At 38.9% G+C, this 18,489-nt stretch overlaps 1 protein-coding gene across 3 annotated transcripts; it reads left to right on the top strand.

The window, feature by feature from the left end:
• Nucleotides 1-223: 223 nt before the first annotated feature.
• LOC121315406 (arf-GAP with SH3 domain, ANK repeat and PH domain-containing protein 2-like) lies at nucleotides 224-17,619 on the top strand. Of its 3 annotated transcripts, none has more exons than XM_041249463.1 (18): nucleotides 224-346; nucleotides 1,926-2,013; nucleotides 2,888-2,936; nucleotides 3,099-3,268; nucleotides 3,857-3,990; nucleotides 4,411-4,505; nucleotides 5,340-5,529; nucleotides 6,124-6,209; nucleotides 6,774-6,889; nucleotides 7,559-7,626; nucleotides 7,748-7,855; nucleotides 8,150-8,402; nucleotides 11,144-11,302; nucleotides 11,866-12,040; nucleotides 12,330-12,385; nucleotides 13,011-13,111; nucleotides 13,464-13,583; nucleotides 16,232-17,619. In XM_041249463.1, the coding sequence occupies exons 1-18, from the start codon at nucleotides 239-241 to the stop codon at nucleotides 16,304-16,306; spliced, it is 2,151 nt and encodes a 716-aa protein (XP_041105397.1). In that variant the 5' UTR covers nucleotides 224-238; the 3' UTR covers nucleotides 16,307-17,619. The 3 variants fall into 3 exon arrangements, with proteins under 3 accessions (XP_041105397.1, XP_041105399.1, XP_041105398.1); XM_041249465.1 differs by lacking the exon at nucleotides 224-346 and adding an exon at nucleotides 366-546; XM_041249464.1 differs by lacking the exon at nucleotides 224-346 and having other exon boundaries at nucleotides 641-2,013.
• The last annotated feature ends 870 nt before the right edge of the window (nucleotides 17,620-18,489 follow it).

The raw sequence follows: 18,489 nt of genomic DNA, 5'->3' as shown, positions 1-18,489 counted from the left end.
GTTTTAACCAGAGTAATTCCCCATGTTGATTGGCAGTGACATGTCTCCTCAATAGGTTGTAAACTCTGTTCTAACAGGATCATTATAAGTGGAGTTTCTTAGTTTAACTTCTACTGTTTGCAGGTGTATAGAACTAATATCTGTATATAATCTTATAGAGCTGGTACTGTGTACTGTTTTTCATTGCATTGAATCTATGCAACTTAACCCTTCTGGTTTTAAAGTACAGTGTCATACAATGCTAACTGCCATTTATTTTTGTATCTTTTTTTTTAGCATACGCAAAGTATGGCAGAAAAGAAAGTGCAGCGTTAAAAATGGGTATCTCACCATATCTCACGGGACGGTAAGAAGATTTTCCATTCTTAATAAACTGTGGGTATATGATGTTGCTGCAGCTGTGATGACACTAACACAAAAGATTTTACATGTCTTGTGGTTTATTCCCAGCCATATCGGGCATTTCCCATAACAACCAGATACTTTGCTGAAGGCGACAGCAGAGATCGCCTTTCAGTAGGCAATTCAGTTTGTGTTAACAGGCTTGTAAGTGGAAAGTGTGACCAATAATACTTTGTGTGTGTGTGTGTGTGTGGTGTGTGGTATGTGGTGTGTGTGTTTGTGTATATGTATATGTTTGATGATGACATGGGTAGCCAGAAACCCAAGTACTCTTGCCTTTTGTAAAAGTACCCAAACTGTTTAACATCTAATTGTGCAGCACTAGTTCAAATTTGTCGTACTTTCCAATAGTAAAGAGGCTGTGAAACCAGACAATCTTAAAATAGAAGAGGAATGCAGTATTCCCTATTTCTGTGATTCTTATTAACACTGGGATTGATATGTGTCTGGATACCCATGTGCTATTTCAGAACGGGTACCTCAGGTTCCCACTGCCTGCCTCCTAGTATATGTGTCTAGATAATTCTATGCACGCAGGTATATTTCAATGTAAAGACCACATGTCGGTAATGACTGCTAGCTGTTAATCTGGACATAGAACATTTGTGGATGGTCCCTTGAGCTGGTGTAAGCATGTTTCCTGTATTGAACTGACACGGTTGTTGGCTGTGTTGTTAATGTAAGTTGGCAGTTAATCCGCAGAAGGAATATAGATATCATGCAAGCCCTGCAGAGTATCAGGCCACACTACCATCACAACATGTGGGAGCCTGTTCCGTGTCACTGGCTCTGTAGCCTGTGCAGCTCCCACTGTCGTGCTGCTGCATTGTGTCCTGCTGCCCAGCAGGGCTTTGCATGACAAGTATTATCTATATCCTGAGAGCAAGCAACTTAGGAGCTGGAGAATGATAGTGTGAAAGTATGATTTTAAACTGTCGATTTAAATGGAGGAAGGACAAAGACTGGTTTCACAGACCCTGATTAACGCTAATCTTGAACCCCTTTTCCACTGGCTCATCTGCGCCATGAGGGCCCCAGGAGAACCAAACTGTGAAAATCTGAATCTGGCTTGGCGCACGGCCAGGGGCAGGGTTAATGATTTTCATCATTGTTGCGTCAGTCTGTACGCAGTGTCTAAGGACAAAATATCTTGCTAGTCGGGTCCAAATTACTGCTCTTTCCACCCTGATGTTACCTGTGGTCTTGGAGTATGTAGTGTTACCTTAGGAAAGATAGTCCATCATTTAATGCATGCTAATCAGGCTCTGTGAAAACCAGCCGCATGTAAGGTAGTCCAAGATTAGAGACGTGCCAACATGTAATTGCTCACGAAAGGCGGTACTTTGAAGCTTAGAATTTAACCATGAGAACTTTTTGAAATGTACTTGCATGACTTGGATGTCTTAGCCTCTGTGTCACAATGGCTTTCACAGCTCCACAGCCTATTTGGACACTTGGTTTACAAGCTGCAGCAGGGTCCGACTTTGCATGTGTTTTTACTTATTTCTGCTTCTCTCACCCAGGCTAACAGACCACCAGCAAAGCTCAATCTATTAACTTGCCAAGTGAAACGCAACCCGGATGAGAAAAAAAGCTTTGATCTCATATCACGTAGGTTGATGCACTTCAAAGCCTCTCAGAGCTCTGTTGGTCTGCTCTGCTCCCCTCCTGGGTTCTTCCTGTACTGTACAATGCAATCAGGGATGGTGCTGCTCAGGATTGTGGGTGACTCTGTGTTCTCATTGTACAGCCTCCTTAGTGAAGACCTTAGCAGAGGATTAGTGCAGCTTTAGAGGCAACTCAAAAAGCTCTGTCTTTTCTTTGTTAGTTCCCCCCTTCTTAGTGATGAGAGGAAACTGGTACCAAGAAATCTTTTTGGTATGGAAAACAATGTTTTTATTTATTTTCATAATTATTTATTTTTTAATCCTAGAACGCCGACACACTCCCCACAGCACAGGCGTTAACCTTTATTTTAACTCTGAAAACCTCTACATAAACTGTGGGTCATATTTTAACACGATTTTTCTCGATACTAAATTTAAACCTTATTTTTTATGGGGTTCTGCAACAGGTACAATAGAGCTGTGTTCTATTTTCCGCAACAGAAGCCACGTTCAATGACAAGTTTCTAAAATTGAAAGACTAAAGGTCATAAGAGAATGCTGTCCTTTACTAAACCCACTCCTATATCTTAAGTGATCTCTGATAACTCTTCCTAATGCCCTTCCCCTTCCCCTCTGGAGAGTGTTTTGGGTTATGTAGAACAATGAACCTCTTATGAAAATCAACTTGCTTGCAAAGGAATTTGTGCAAAAGAACTAGATCAGGATCTCGATTGATGTTATCGAACTCAGTAACTTCCATCTACATTCAGCCAAGTGACATGAGTTCCTTCTAAGTATATAACATGGGATACATAACATACTAAGATACATTTAATGCATGTTAGCAGTGTATTTGTATCTTTCTTCTCTTCAAACAGATGACAGAACATATCACTTCCAAGCAGAAGATGAACCAGAATGTCAAATGTAAGTGATGCATCATTTCATAGAAAACTTGTACACAGTAATTTGGGTTCTGATGAATAACACCTGCTCGTGCTGTACAAACAGGGCAACCTCCTCTGTCGTGCCACAGCTTGTTTTTTTTTTAAATGCGTGATGTCATGTGCCTGTTTTGTGTTGCACCAGATGGATGTCAGTGTTACAGAACAGTAAGGAGGAGGCGCTGAACAACGCTTTCAAGGGCGGAGACCACGATGTGGGAGAAAATAACATTGTTCAGGAGCTCACTAAAGCCATCCTGGCGGAGGTAAAGAGGATGACAGGGAACGACGTGTGCTGTGACTGTGGCGCCCCAGGTGAGACACCTAATTACTGTATCTTATAGCTGTATCTTAAACACTCGAGTACTAGCTGTAGATCAGACATCATAAATGAGTGAAGTCTTTGTGATTGTATGAGAAGTTGGTAAAACCATGAAAGTCTGGTAACATGAAATAACTATACACCACTTATTTTATCTATATACATGGGAATACAGGTAGGTGTGTGGTGGGGGGCAGGTATTACTATCAATGTGGGGACAAAATTTGAGAAAAATGTCCCCACAAAGATAGTACCCCCTGAAAAAATGACGTTGTGGGGATGTCCCCACTTTGTAAAACACCTTTTTTAATATGCCTTTAAAAAATATATATGTGTGTGTGTGTGTGTGTGTGTGTGTGTGTGTGTGTGTGTGTGTATATATATATATATATATATATATATATATATATATATATATATATACACACACATTTTTTTTTTTTCAATAAATTATTTACCACCAATGTGAAGGTTGTTCGTATCCAAGAAAAAATGTTATGCTGCAGTCCTTGCATGCGTTCAGTTTGTCTCGACTGCTGGATTGCACTTGGGTGTTAACCCTTGCAAATGCTGTCTTTCAGATCCTACATGGCTTTCTACAAATCTGGGGATTCTAACCTGTATCGAATGTTCTGGAATCCACCGAGAGCTGGGTGTTCACTATTCCAGAATACAGTCTCTTACTCTGGACAAGTTAGGAACATCTGAACTCTTGGTAAATATTCATGTATTGCTCTTTACTTGTTCAGTTCATGCTATAGATGTGTGTCTGGGAATGGAGAGATAGAAGTAAGAGCTAATCATAATGTGCGAAACGCCTCAATGTGTAGGCTGATGTTCCCCGTTAACACTGCATCTTGCCAGCAGCTAAACAAAATATTCTGTGAATAACAGGGAAAGTATTTCAGTTCCTAAAAATGTAAAAATATAAATTGGAGTAGAAGATTGAATTATGCTAGTATAGATTCTAGGAAAAGCAGGTGGTTAAAATAAGATTGAAAAAGCATTCTTGCAGTCCATTTTCCCATCTGTATTTAATTTTGTCTTTTTATATGACTCTTTGGGTGAGCACTCAATCTGTTCTTGCAGTACAGAAAAGCCACAAGTCTCACGCTCAACATTTTTGTTTTGGCAGCTGGCCAAGAACATTGGGAACGCTGGATTTAATGAGGTAATGGAAGCGTGTCTGGCAGCTGAGGAGGTGATCAAACCCAATCCCACCAGCGACATGTAAGTGATGAATCGCCAGCTACAGAACTACCATTTCATCATCCTGCCCCCCCATCCATCTCGTGGATGCCAAGGACAACTAATGCCACCCCTGGGTGCTGATGTCTTTCACTCATTGAAAATTGTTGTTATTGTCCACTGTTGTATTTGAAATACAGGGATGGAAATAAGACTCCCATTGCATAGCAGTTTGATCCATTCCTGGTTTTACTGTTTAATAAGACACAGATCTGAGCTTGTTACCCACACACTGCGGCTAATTAAGCTGGAATGGGTGAACCTGCTGTACCACAGGAGTCTGCTTTCCACCACTGAAATAGCAAAACACACTGAATTGCGATGTTCTAACCTGGGATGGCTTCACAGGGTGATGTGCTAGAATGTCACTCGTGTATCGGTGTAACCCTATTGTATACAGAGACCTCTTCTGCTTGTGTGTGTGTTGGCATGGGACAATCATTTCTTATTATACCCTTTTCAATGGTGTCCTTTTCAGCATTTTTGTGGACGGCAGGGACTGTTCTTGTTTATTTGTTTACATTTCCCCAGGTCTTTTTATCAAACGTGAAAGAGGCGCATTGGGGAGGCTGTTATGCACTACATTTACTGTATTTCAGCCCACTGCCATTTCTGAGCTTAACACTGTTCTGCCTATGAAGACCAGTAGATAATAGACTGGATGTTTAAATGAAAATGTGGATGTTTATACACAAAATATGACAATTTTGCAATCCCTGCAATATTTATTTTATTTAAAAAAAATAGTTAACCCACAGATGAACAGTAATGCTGGAAAATATTTTATTTAATGTACTATTTTTTTTTAAAATACAGGAATGCACGAAAGGACTATATTACAGCTAAGTACATAGAAAGGAAATTTTCCCGTAAGAAGTGTGTTGACAACGCAGCGAAGCTCCACAGTCTTTGTGAAGCAGTAAAAGCCAAAGATATTTTTAATTTGGTTCAAGTCTACGCTGAAGGTGTGGATATGACAGAGCCGATCCCACTGGCAAACGGGCATGTAAGTACCAAGCTCTTTGAGAAAAGCCTGTCTGAAATCAGGCCCTTAGAGACTGAACTTGAGGGAGTGGGGAAAAAAAACACCCTGCTGCTGTTAATTCTGTTTAATTGGAGGGTGGCTGTTCACAACAGCTAGTTAATCAAAGACCACATTAAATAAGAATTAGTGCTAATTGCATCTTGGAGTTTTTGCAACATTTCCATACAGCTGTGTTTTCATTATGCCTTCGTAGTTATTCTGTAAGCATACTTTAACAAAAAAAAAAAAAAAAAATACTATTACAGCTTATCTCAGGGGGGAAAAGGAGTGTTATCCTTGCTTTTCATTAACTGTTTTATTCCAACTTGTACAACAATATTTAAAGTGACTACAAAGCCATGGTCCCTATTCCACAGATCTAAATGGTAGGATAACTAAATACAGCTGCTGTTTTGTTTATTAAAATTGACCGTTTATGTGTGTTGTGTTTTTTTTTTTTTTTTTTTTTTTTTTTTAGAATGAACCAGCTGTGGTATTTGGATATGCCACCTCCTGATCATTAGTGTTTGTTAGGGTCAGTGTGCCAGTGATGATGACGCATGCCTGTTTTTTCAGGAACATGAAGAAACTGCACTGCATCTTGCAGTTAGGCTGGTGGACCGGACTTCTCTGCATATGGTTGACTTTTTAGCCCAAAATAGGTGAGAAGCTGTAACTTGAAGAAAGGGGTGTGTGGTTGAGAACAGCAGAATGTAGCGCACAGCTAGGTCACTTTCCGGTTTGTGATATTTTACGATATGTGATATTGAACAAGTAGGGTGTTTTTTTTTTTTTAATTAATTTGGATTTTTAGAAAATAGAGCCCAAGATATATGAAGGCTAATGAAAATAACAGCAAAGTATACCATTGATCTGTCTGTTTTGGGCCTAAGAAGGTAAGGCACATCTTACCTTCTAATGAAATGAATTATGAGGTTGCTACCATATAGCTGTTTTTTTAAAAAGTATAACTGTGCAATTTAATTCCTTTAAATGCCACTGTATGTTATTGTCAGCACTTAAATACGCCCCTGTTTGTTAAGCTGGTACGTTCGCAAAGTCTTTTTACTCTGGCAGCGTAATACATCAAGTGAACACCGAAACAACCGTCTCTCGCTAGTGTAAACGCTCAAGTATCTCTCTGTACATCTCCAGTTAGCAGTAAAGTCTATAGTCTGTACTGTCATTTAAATCTTTTTATAACAACCACTTCACGTGTTCAACAGTGGAAATCTTGATAAACAGACGGCGAAGGGCAGTACAGCTCTTCACTACTGCTGCCTGACAGACAACATAGAGTGCCTGAAGCTGTTACTGAGGGGGAAGGCCTCCATTGAAATAGGTAAGGCAGTGAAAAGTGGAAAATGTCAAGCAAATCTCTGAGTATAATTGAATCTTTCTTGTCTTTAAATTTACACGCTTTATCAGAATTCAGCTTTTGGCAAGACCTCAGAATTTCATCCTAAAGCTGAGGCCTACTTTATATTCACGTTCAGCTCAGTCTGACTGCCCCAGTGAGTCTGACAGGTAGCTTTTTTATTTGAAACTGAAATTTCACAGAAGAGGGAGTTGGTGGTTTCTGGTTTCTGGTGGTAAATAATATCTTTTGGCGTTTAATTGAATTGGTTCAGTGGAACTGACCAAATGGTCATATAAATATCAAAAGCTTGTCTTCATTGAGGCTTTCTGAACCCGTGGCTAGATTTTAGAGATGTGATGACTAGAGCAGGAGATAAACAATCAGTAATGTTTTCTGTTTCTCTAACTTGAAAATCAATATGCAATTCGTTTAAAACACACATTGAAAATCAACATGCAATTTGTTTTAAAACACGCGTTGAAAATGTTCAAACTGTTTTGGCTGACAAAAGATTTTCTTCTTTCGTGATGGTCATTGTTTTTTTTGTAGGGAATCTGCTTTGGAACACTGAATGTGGAGGATAAAGTGTTTAATTTAACAGCCCTTCTGTAAGGTGTTAACCAGATTGTTTTCTTTTTGTATTTATTTTAGCCAATGAAGCTGGGGAAACTGCCCTCGACATCGCAAAAAGACTGAAACACACTCAGTGTGAGGAGCTGGTATGTACTGTAGAACTGATGTTTGTGTGGCTTGAGAACAACCGGTTTGTCACTGTCAAATTGAATATGGTGTTTTGTTTTTTTTGTTTTTTTTTTGTTTTCTCTCTTTTCAATCGTCCAGCTCGCTCAGGCATTATCTGGGAAATTTAACGCCCATGTCCACGTGGAATACGAGTGGAGATTACACCACGAAGATCTGGATGAGAGTGATGATGACGTGGATGAAAAGGTCTGGGCCTCTCTCTGTACTTGTCTGTGTTATCTGTAAATTAAACCAACAAGTGGAGCTGTTTCTTACTAGCATCGGTTTACTTGCCCACTAAACAACAGCACAGACAAGGAATGGGGTTAATAAAATATGCAGATGAAATTCCATATATACAGTGACATTAATCAAGCCACCAAACACTTTTTTTTTTTATCAAGTCTGCCATGCATAACCACACGAGATTAATTTAAAAAAGAACTGTTGAAGCTTTTTTCTCTATTTTAAGAAGCCTAACCTCAAACTGTTTGTCAGCAGTCCAGTCCCCATCGTAGGGAGGAGAGGCCAGTCAGCTGCTTCCAACCTGGCACCAGCCAGCTTCAGCCCACCGCAGCTGCCTTGGCAAGTGATGCAGTCAACCTGTTGAAGGACAAACAGAGAGGCTACATCCCCAGTCTAGTCAACAATGAGACCTACGGGGCAGTCTTGAGTGCTAGTCCACCTCCTAATCAGACCACTGTCCCTGTGACTACCAACGCACCCCCACTGCCTCCAAGGAATATAGGCAAAGGTAAGGAACTGGCATGTTAACAATGCTTGTATGGAACTTTCTCATACATGTGTGTTGTAAATGAGTTGTTTATGTATATTATAGTAGCAGTGTAAGGCTGGCATGAAGTTCCTTGGATGTAGAGTGCTGAGTTTTGGTTCTGGCACAGAACACGGCTGACAGGACAGTCCCAACAAGCGATACGTATTTCATGGTTCAATACAGGGCTGGCATAAAGTTGCTTGGGGTATGACATGTAGACCTTTTTTACTGCATCATTGTGTTCTCCGTGGCTTGCTCTGGGCCATCATAAAAGTTCAATTTAGGTAATGGAACTATGGGTAAATTTGTTACTGTGTCACTAAAAACCCTCTAAATATTTCCACCTTTCCAGTCCACTTTATAAATGCATTCAAAATCCCCAGTGTGCAATTGCATTTCCATACACTCCTTCTACACAGCTTTAGAGTAACCCAAGTATCCCACATTTCCTGCACTGTGACACACGTGACCCGTGTTGTTCAATACCAGAAGTCCCTGCCAACCAGTTGAGTACCTAAAGCAATCATCTTTATCTGTTACAAACCCTGTTAGTGCTACTCTCCAGCTCCGGCATAATCCATATGTCATATATACAGTATGAACCCATTCAATTATAGTGATGCGTTCATTACTAGAATTGAAATGTGAAATTGAACCTTAGCCAGCGAAGATATGGGGCATACGTAATCTCTGTGAGATTTATATTGTTGTACAATATGCTGAATAAAGTAATTGACTTGTTCTTTTATTTATTTTATTTTTTTATCAGCAAAAAATATATATATATATATATATATATATATATATATATTATATATATATATATATATATATATATATATATTACAGTGGCTCTCAAAGGTATTCACCCCCTTGGACTTTTCCACATTTTATTGTGTTACAACATGGAATCAGAATGGATTTAGTTAGGAGTTTTTGCCACTGATCAACACAAAAAAGTGAAAAATAAAATCTACAAATTGTTCTAAATTAATTACAAATATAAAACAGAAAATAATTGATTGCATAAATATTCACCCCCTTTGCTATGACACACCTAAATAAGCCCTGGTGCAACCAGTTGTCTTTAGAAGTCACATAATTAGTTGAATGGATTCCACCTGTGTGCATTTAAGGTGTTTCACATGCTTTCAGGTTAAATACACCTGTCTCTGGGATTTCCCAGTTGGTTAGTACATTTCCTAACAAAAACTACATCATGAAGACAAAGGAACATTCAAAGCAAATCCAGAATAAGGTTCTTCAAAAGCAACAATCGGGTAGGATATAAGAACATTTCCAAGGCATTGAATATCCCCCGGAGCACAGTAAAGTCCATTATTAAGAAATGGAGAGAATATGGCACAACTATGACTCTGTCTAGAACAGGCCGTCCTCAAAAACTGAATATCCGGGTGTGAAGGGCACTAGTCAGGGAGGCCACCAAGAGGCCTATGGCAACTCTAAACAAAGCACAGTCTTCCACGGCTGAGCTGGGAGACACTGTGCATACAGCAACAATAGCCCTGGTGCTTCACAAAACTGGCCTTTATGGGAGATTGCCAAAAGAAAGCCATTGTTGAAAAAAACTCACATCAAATCTCGGTTAGAGTTTGCCAGAAGGCATGTGGGAGACTCTGAGACCAAGTTGAAGGAGATTCTATGGTCTGATGAGACCAAAATAGAGCTTTTTGGCATCAATGCTAAGCGCTATGTTTGGTGCAAGCCTAACACCACACATCAACCTGAGAACACCATCCCTACCGTGAAGCATGGTGGTGGCAGCATCATGCTATGGGGATGCTTCTCTGCTGCAGAGACTGGAAAGCTGGTGAAGATGGAGGGCAAAATGGATGCAGCAAAGTACAGAGAAATCCTGGAGGAAAACCTGCTGAAGTCTGCAAGAGTCCTGAGACTTGGGAGAAGAATCATCCAGCAGGATAATGACCCCAAACATACAGCCAAAGCCACACTGGAGTGGCTTAAAAACAAGAAGGTCAGTGACCTGGAGTGGCGCAGTCAAAGCCCGGACCTCAATCCAATTGAGAATATGTGGAAAGAGATGAAAATTGCTGTTCACCAAAGGTCCCCATACAACTCGACGGAGCTTGAGCAATTTTGCAAAGAAATATGGGCAATCATTGCAGTGTCCAGATGTGCAAAGCTAGTAGAGACTTATCCAAATAGACTCATGGCTGTAATTGCTGCCAAAGGTGCCTCTACCAAATATTGACTCAAGGGGGTGAATACTTAAGCAATCAATTATTTTCTGTTTTGTATTTTGTAATTAATTTAGAACAATTTGTAGATTGTATTTTTCACTTTGACATTATGGACTTTTTGTGTTGATCAGTGGCAAAAACTCCTAATTAAATCCATTTTGATTCCATGTTGTAACACACAATAAAAGTAGAGAGCTGTCTCCCAGCTTCTCTTTTATATAGGTGGCCATTCCCAAATAAGAAATCAATTAACCACTTTGAGAATGGCCACATTCCACAATTATTCTGCAGGGATGGGATTTTGACACCATCCCTTACCAAAATTCAAATAGACTGAACTGAATTTACAACAAAACACCACACATAGTATTTACAAGTGCAGGACCTCAGCCCTGCCACATACCAATACAAAAACAAATGGAAATCTAATTTTGCTGCCGGGTGTTTTCATTGTGTATTTGAAGTGCAGGTTTTATCTTTAGTTTTACTGTGTTGCAGTTCAGCTGTCAGTAATGGGCCCTGGTGTACAGACCACAAGTTCAAACTCGTGGAAGCCTGGCTCTGGGAGTACAGAGGGTTTGAGCAGACAGAGGTCTTCATCAGAACCACCAGATATTCACCCACCTGTACCTCCACTGCGAGGAACGTCAACTTCAAGTGAGTGCCTGGGGTGGCATCTTTTCATTGCACTCCCAAATATTTCTCCTAAAGCGAGCTTTCACTGATGTTTTCAGTGTTATGCGTAATCTCTTAAGTATTTATGAAACACATTTTTACTCTGATGCTTTCTTTTTGTTCTACAGTATTTTCAAATGAATTTGTGTTTTCATTGGGTTAGATACAATTGAAGGGGTCATAACTAATTTCACATGTTTCACAGGCCAGTTGAACTCCAACAGGCTTGTATAAGCACAAGAGGCCTGCTGTCACAAAGGTTGAGAACCCCTAGTATACAGTATGTAAACAAAATTCATACCTACTGCATTAGTTTATTATGTCAAGGTAAACAATGCAGTGCCGATTCATGGGGTAAACAGCAAATATCTTTATCTTTTTAAATAAAAAAAGGATAATTTTGCTTGTAATGAAGTTGTCTCTTTTTTAAAAACACTTAAAGCTGATAAACTTATTTCCTGTGAGCAGCCATTCTTGTTTCAGTGGATTGGTTATAGATCCTGGAGAGGAAAGCAATCCTCTTTTCTCTGTGTGTGGTTTATTAGATCCTCCGCCCATGGCACCACCGCCCCCTGTGGCTAAAACTGTGAGTGTCATGGAAGCGATGAACCTGCAGTCTAAACAGACAGGCCCACCCCCCGTTCTGCCCGTCAAGCCTTCTCCACCGCCACTGCCCCCTCAGCCCCCCGGCAGAGTCCCGCAGTCAAAGTCTCCGGCCAGGTAAATCTCTGACACTCCCTGGGGAAACAAGGGTGCTGTTTTTACATACTGTGTACTCTTACTGTGTTCTTTACATTACTGGAAACCTTTTTATTGAATAAAGCAAATTAATGCTTTTTTAACTTTTTTTTTTTTTTTAACATATAGACTAACAACTCTTTGTGTAATATGTGCTGGTATAAGTTCAATAGCCCGAGACAGTCAGAGATTTGTGTTCGTTTTTGCCTGTGCAGTGACTCCTGGACCGTTATTTCTCCTAACTACATTTAATGGTATTTCTGTTTTTCAGCAATGAAAAAACATTCAACAAAGGACCGGTGGGACACAGATGTGTACCAAAACCAGGTAAAAAGCTATTCTGTAATTGTGGCATTTCCAACAAAAAATATTAAATTGCTTAATTAAAGTAGAAATGATTTTCTAGAGTTGTATCTGCAGACCACTTCAGTTACATGGCTGTACCTTCTGTGGAAAGAGGTTTGTAGGGTAGTTGCTATATGTTTAATTGGTAGGTTAATATCTGCTTGGCATCACAAACCCCAAACATTGTAACCAGGCATCACTCATACAATTTGTCTTGACCTGCCAGTACCAGTAGTTCATTCACAGAGGTTTTTAGTTTGCATACTTGCTCTTTTGAAGCAGCACACACTGAGTGGTGCCCATTTTGAGTGGTCATGAGATAAATCAGATGTTTCAAATTCTGCTGAACCACAATGTCTCTACAATGATCAGGGGTAAATAGTGGGGATCAAAATAAGACTCCTTGTGTAGCAGTTTTTTTTCTCCATTATTTTTTTAATATGAGTTTAATAAGCTTGTTACCTCTACACACTGTGGCTTATCCAACACAGAATAACACCTGGAATGGGTGAAACTGCCATGCAACGAAAGTGACTTTAAGCATTTTCTCTTTAGGAGCATATCCAGAAAAGGAAGTGATTTATTTGAGTTTTTCTCTTGCAAACAGTTAAAGAAGCTGCTGCCCCAGCAGTCCCGCAGTCCGGGCCCTCTCAGAACTCAGTGGGTCAGATCCAGCCGCCGGCACCCATGCCAAGGAAGTCCGTTCAAGTGAGCTACAGATCTTCGGAATTTTAAAATGAATGATGCCAAAAACATGTATATGGTTTTTAATATGGTTCATTTAGCTTTTCGAAATGTGCTGGAATTTGACAGTGAAGCTCTCTGAACATCTTCTGAACAGGAACTCTTAATAGCCACCCAGCTCCCGCCCTATATATTCGGCAAACACCATCTGGCGTACAGCTGTAACAATAAAGGTATTTTCCTGAGTAACTGTAGCCCTCCTGCATTATTCCGGTTAGGAGACTAAAAGAAAAGGCACTGGTTTTCTGGAGGGGGAAGGTTGCTGTTTACAGCCCACTGAATCACCACTGAAGGGCTGGTTTCTTTTTATTTGCAGAAGCAGAAGCCTAAAAGAGTAAAAGCTATTTATAACTGTGCAGCTGACAACCCTGATGAGCTGACATTCTCCGAGGGTGAGGTTATCATAGTGGACGGTGAGGAGGACCAGGAGTGGTGGGTAAGTGACGGAAGGGGTTTCCAAATCGAAAGAAAAGATTCACTGTGGAGGGAGACTTTGACAACCTCCCAGGAGTCTGGAGAACCTGTGACACCAAGCACAAAGCATAACGATGATCTAGTACTGGCATTCCATCAACCCTCCTTCCTGTGTGATTTATTTAATGAATGGAGAACAGCTGTGCCTTGTTTTTTTGTTGTTGTTGTTGTTCTAAGCCTCTGCCACAAGTAATACACTCTGTTAGACTAGTTACTGTTTCAGGATGTTTATCAGACTTTTGTTAAAGGATTATTTTTTTCTCTTTTATTATGTTTGTTGAAAGGAGAAACATGGTCCATTTTTGTTCTAAAAAAAAAAAATGTATTTACCAGTGATTTGCTGTTAAGTGAATGTGTGGTAAAATGTGACTCCTTTACTGATAATGTTCAAATTGGTAAAAAAGCAAAAAAAAAAAAAACATTTTTTTTTAAATGACATTTTTCTCAAAACAACGTTACTCTTGGGTTCATTTAATGTTTATTTTGGGTTGACCAGGGCAGTTTCGTCTGAAGCCGGGTTTAGTTGCGCAATCAAATCACACTCGAAATTGAGCGACTTAATCGTCTGCACCTGCTTTGTCCACACCTGAGCCACTAGCTGCACAAGAAGTTACCTGCGATTAGAAGTGTGTGTAGTGTTGTTTATTTATGTATTTATTTTTTTTTTTTTCTGCCAGTACCCTGCCGGTGCTGTTGGTTCTTTACTTCAGTCTCATCATCTTTAGTAAACAATGGCTTTACTAATTAACGATGAAGAACTGGCTGTTGTAGTCGTCTCATCTGTAGTTATTGTAAATGCAATGTTAAAAGCAGAAGTGAAGCCGCGTAAATGCTGGACAACACCTTGGCTGAGGCATCATCAGAAACACGGGGCATATAGTTAACATATTTTTGAATACCAGTAGTTGACATCTTTTTAAATTCACCGCCTCTTTACAACAGGAATGTAAACAGTCAGGAGATTGGAACAACCAATCATATTTCACAGTCGTGCACATAATAAAAAAAACGTTACTACAGATCACTTGAAAGTCGAGCTTGTCTCTACTGTAGTGGTTCTCAAACTTTTTTTTTTTTTTATCCCAGCAGACCACACAATAAGCAGTAGAGCTGACTGTAAAACAAGCACATCATAAAATCACTGTAATATTAAGAATAACCGTAGACTTACATTTCTTTGTTGTAATGCGATGGGTGGGCGTGTTTCTGTGAGCAAAGTTATGTTAAAATTGGAGTTTTAAAAAGAACTGTTCTAGTTTACTTTTCATTAACACGAATTTACCGAGGTGGAATTTTTATTTTTATTTTTATATTGATAATTACAGCAGAAATGTATTTATGTGATTTAGCTGCAATACATCAGTGAGGTACCAGCATAGTTGGAGCAACGAATCTCCAAATGTAATCTTTATTTATGAAACGGAATGTTTGATGCTGCACGCTGATTGGCTGTTGAGGATTTTTTACCCTGTAGTTATAGTACAATGCACGGTGGAACTTATTTTTTTGCCGAAGCACGGTCCGATTAATAAATAATCAATACACAACATATTAAACTTGCTATAAATACACAGTCAACAAATTCATGAAATTGAAGAAAACGAACTCTTGGGCAGCTGGTGTTGTTATTGATTTCATTATCCATAAAGAAATGGTAATCGACTTAAAAACAGTTTTGAAAATGTAAACAGGATGCTACGATAATGCTTCAGTGCGTTATCTGGCTGGTCAAGAGTACTCAGTTTTGTTGTGTTAGCCTCCATGCAGTTCTCAGTCGCTCCGTAAACAGCAACGATAGTCTGTCGGTGGTCAAGCATTTAAAAATGCCAATAATTTATTTTTGTATTGCTGGCTTCTCCAGGTCAGCACTAGTAATGCGTGGATAGTGAACTTTGTCTTTGCCTCCTTTTTGGTATCTTTTGATTGTCAACAAAAATACAGGATTGGCATTTTTAAATGCTTGGTCACTAACAAGGCTAACATTGCGGTTTATGTCAGCTCTGTTTACGGAGTGATTGAGACCAGCACGGAGACTAACATAGCAAAATTGTTAGCCTCCGTGCCTCCAACCCAACTACAGCCATATGTTAATTAAACACAACGCGTGCTCTGGCGTGTGCTATCCCGTTCTTTAGAAGCTGCTGTGTTGCGTGCATGTGAGCGCACTACACAAAAACTCCCTAGTAAAGAATACAAAACGATGTATGAAAAAAAAAAAGTTTAGATAGTTATTTTATTTTTGTTTTTTTTAAGCATGGGAGGCATTCTCCATGTATGTATTTTCTTCTGGCTTTGTAGCTCAGTTTTTAAGGTCTCAAGGTTTAAAGTTTGCAATGAGATCTATAAACTATGCTGTCATTTCCGTAATTATGTAACCTTCCCACAAACCACTAGTGGTTCACCGAGCTCCTTTCTACTGTAGCGCAACTGCTTGCAATTGGTTGCAGAAACGTCCACATGTAGAGATTGAGTTACACAACTGATCACTCAGGTGTGGACCCGGCTATACAGTGGTGCCATAAGCTGGACAAATGTAACTAAAAATAAACGGATGAAGTAAAGTGCACTGTAGCAACTTGTGACACCAGGGATTTTTATTTCTTGTTACAGCTCGGGCACATCGAAGGGGACCCGACAAGAAGAGGAGCTTTTCCTGTCACGTTTGTGCACTTCATTGCTGACTGAAAAGCCTTTCTGAAGGAGGGACAAAAAAAAAACACACATTTCAGCTTTTGTCAATGTTTTCATGTGCTCATGTGAGGTGTGCTGCACCACTGGGGTTCCAGCATGCCTCACTTACAACAGGAGGCATCTCAAAACTGAGGTGGAGTCCTTCTGGTCTGTTGCAATTCATTTCCAAGGTCTGATCCATCACTGATCCATCGCTCCTCTGGCCATGGTGGAAGCACTGAATTTCTCCAGCCATTGCTTTCATCTTGACTAGGAAGCATTTTATGTCAGTAGCAACTAGACACCGAGCCACCTTGTTCTATGGTTTTAAAATGAAAATCCGAGCAATGAAAGATTTCAATTTCTAAGCAGTACATTTTTAGCTAATGACTGTAACTTTATAATATGGCTTACAATGTCAGTATGTTGCACACCTTTAAAGTTGCTACATCAAGAAAATACAATGTTAAGCCTAGGAGTGAATGCTACAAATTTCAAATGTTATGGATCTGATTTGAACTTGATTTAGACACCTTATTGAAAGCAATGTTGAGGGATGGATTGAGTCAGATGATAGAGTTCCCTGTTCAAAAGCTCTGTGGAAACTATTATACCTCTTTGCCTGCAAAATGTGATTGAATGCCACCATAGGCAGGTCATAAAACCAGTGCTTTATGTTCTGAATTTGAATGCTCCCTCTGTAACTTTCACTCCTTGTAGGTATGCACTTAGTTGCTAGAATAATACATATACAGCTTGTTGTAATTAGAGGATGCTTGCACTGCATTTTCCTGAATTTAGTTAAACACTGAGTATGATGGATTTGCAGTCCACCTGTTTCAGGTGTAATATAATTACGAAAGTAGAGGTTTATTCCAGATTGCCTTTTAATGTGATGCACAGTATATGGACTGCGCTAAATATTTTTTAATGATTGTTTCAGCTATATAAAGTCATTCACACAACCCCACAGTAAAGTTAATCTAGTTCCAGGCTACATTACATTCTAGGGGCACACAATTCAGGGGTAACAAAGAGAGAGATTTAAAACAGCCTACCTAAACCATACAAAAATCAAACTGAAGAGGTAACAAACCCATGAATACAGATTATAAGCTCATTTACATTTTTAATGATGTTCTATGAATTCACATGGAAGATCTTTTATATTTTAAAGATTTTAAGGGACCATAAATTCAGTTGTGGACAGAGATACGTTCATGTGTGGGTTTCCAAATCTAGGCCAGTACCACCATTCCTGATTTTGCTGTTTTTAAGGCTTTAAAGCAACAAGTGGCGTTTGAAACACGGCAAAAGTACTTTATTATATATATATATATATATATATATATATATAATTTTCGTTCGTACATAAAACTAAAACATGTAATGGATTTGATTTTGGTTGTGTGTGTGTATGTGTGTGTGTGAATATATTAGATATATATATATATATATATATATATATATATATATATATATATATATATATATAGGTTGTAGGGAAATATGCAAATAAAGCATTACAAGAGCCAATCAAATTTAGTGAAAGTTGCCTAATGGCTTCTACATTCACAGCGTTTTAAAAATAAAAATACTGATGAGCCCCAAAAAGCACATAACATGTATGCAGCTATTGTATTTTGATTTTTAAAACGCTGTGACTGTACAAGCCATCAGGCAACTTTCATGCAATATGATTGGCTCTTGTAATGCTTTATTTGCATATTTCCCTACAAGCCATTGGCTTTAAAATATATTGCTTTCATTCACCTTAACTCGAAAGCTACTTGTTTATATATATATATATATATATATATATATATATATATATATATAACAAGTTTATATATATAAAAACCTTAATTCTAAATTAAATATACCCTTCACTGTACCGACTGCAGTATACTAAGATTGAAAATCGAGCATGTGTGTCATTGTATGTGCCACACTATTCTTGTTCAGCTGTTTATCCACTGGAAATGTAACAATAAAACTGTTACTGGAGTATGTACGTTTTTGGGCTGTGTATTATATATCATATAAGTTTAGTCTATATTATACAAAATGAAATGAGCATTTAGGCGTTTAACAAAAAATAAATAATGTGCATGTTTTTTTGTTTTTTTTTATTATTTGGGCAACAATCCCATACCTACAATGGTCGGTATTTACATGCACTAACGAGAGGCATACAA

Source organism: Polyodon spathula, chromosome 5, assembly GCF_017654505.1.
Source record: "Polyodon spathula isolate WHYD16114869_AA chromosome 5, ASM1765450v1, whole genome shotgun sequence".
In the NCBI taxonomy this organism is placed as follows: domain Eukaryota; kingdom Metazoa; phylum Chordata; class Actinopteri; order Acipenseriformes; family Polyodontidae; genus Polyodon; species Polyodon spathula.
Note: the sequence above shows the minus strand (reverse complement) of the source record. Positions and strands in the feature narration are given on the sequence as shown.

Coding starts and splice junctions, on each gene's coding strand:
- LOC121315406 (XM_041249464.1), top strand. CDS start 1,782: ATGTACTTGCATGACTTGGATGTCTTAGCCTCTGTGTCACAATGGCTT. Junction 4,506..5,339: donor CCCAATCCCACCAGCGACAT/GTAAGTGATGAA, acceptor TTTAAAATACAG/GAATGCACGAAAGGACTATA. Junction 11,303..11,865: donor GCGAGGAACGTCAACTTCAA/GTGAGTGCCTGG, acceptor GTGGTTTATTAG/ATCCTCCGCCCATGGCACCA.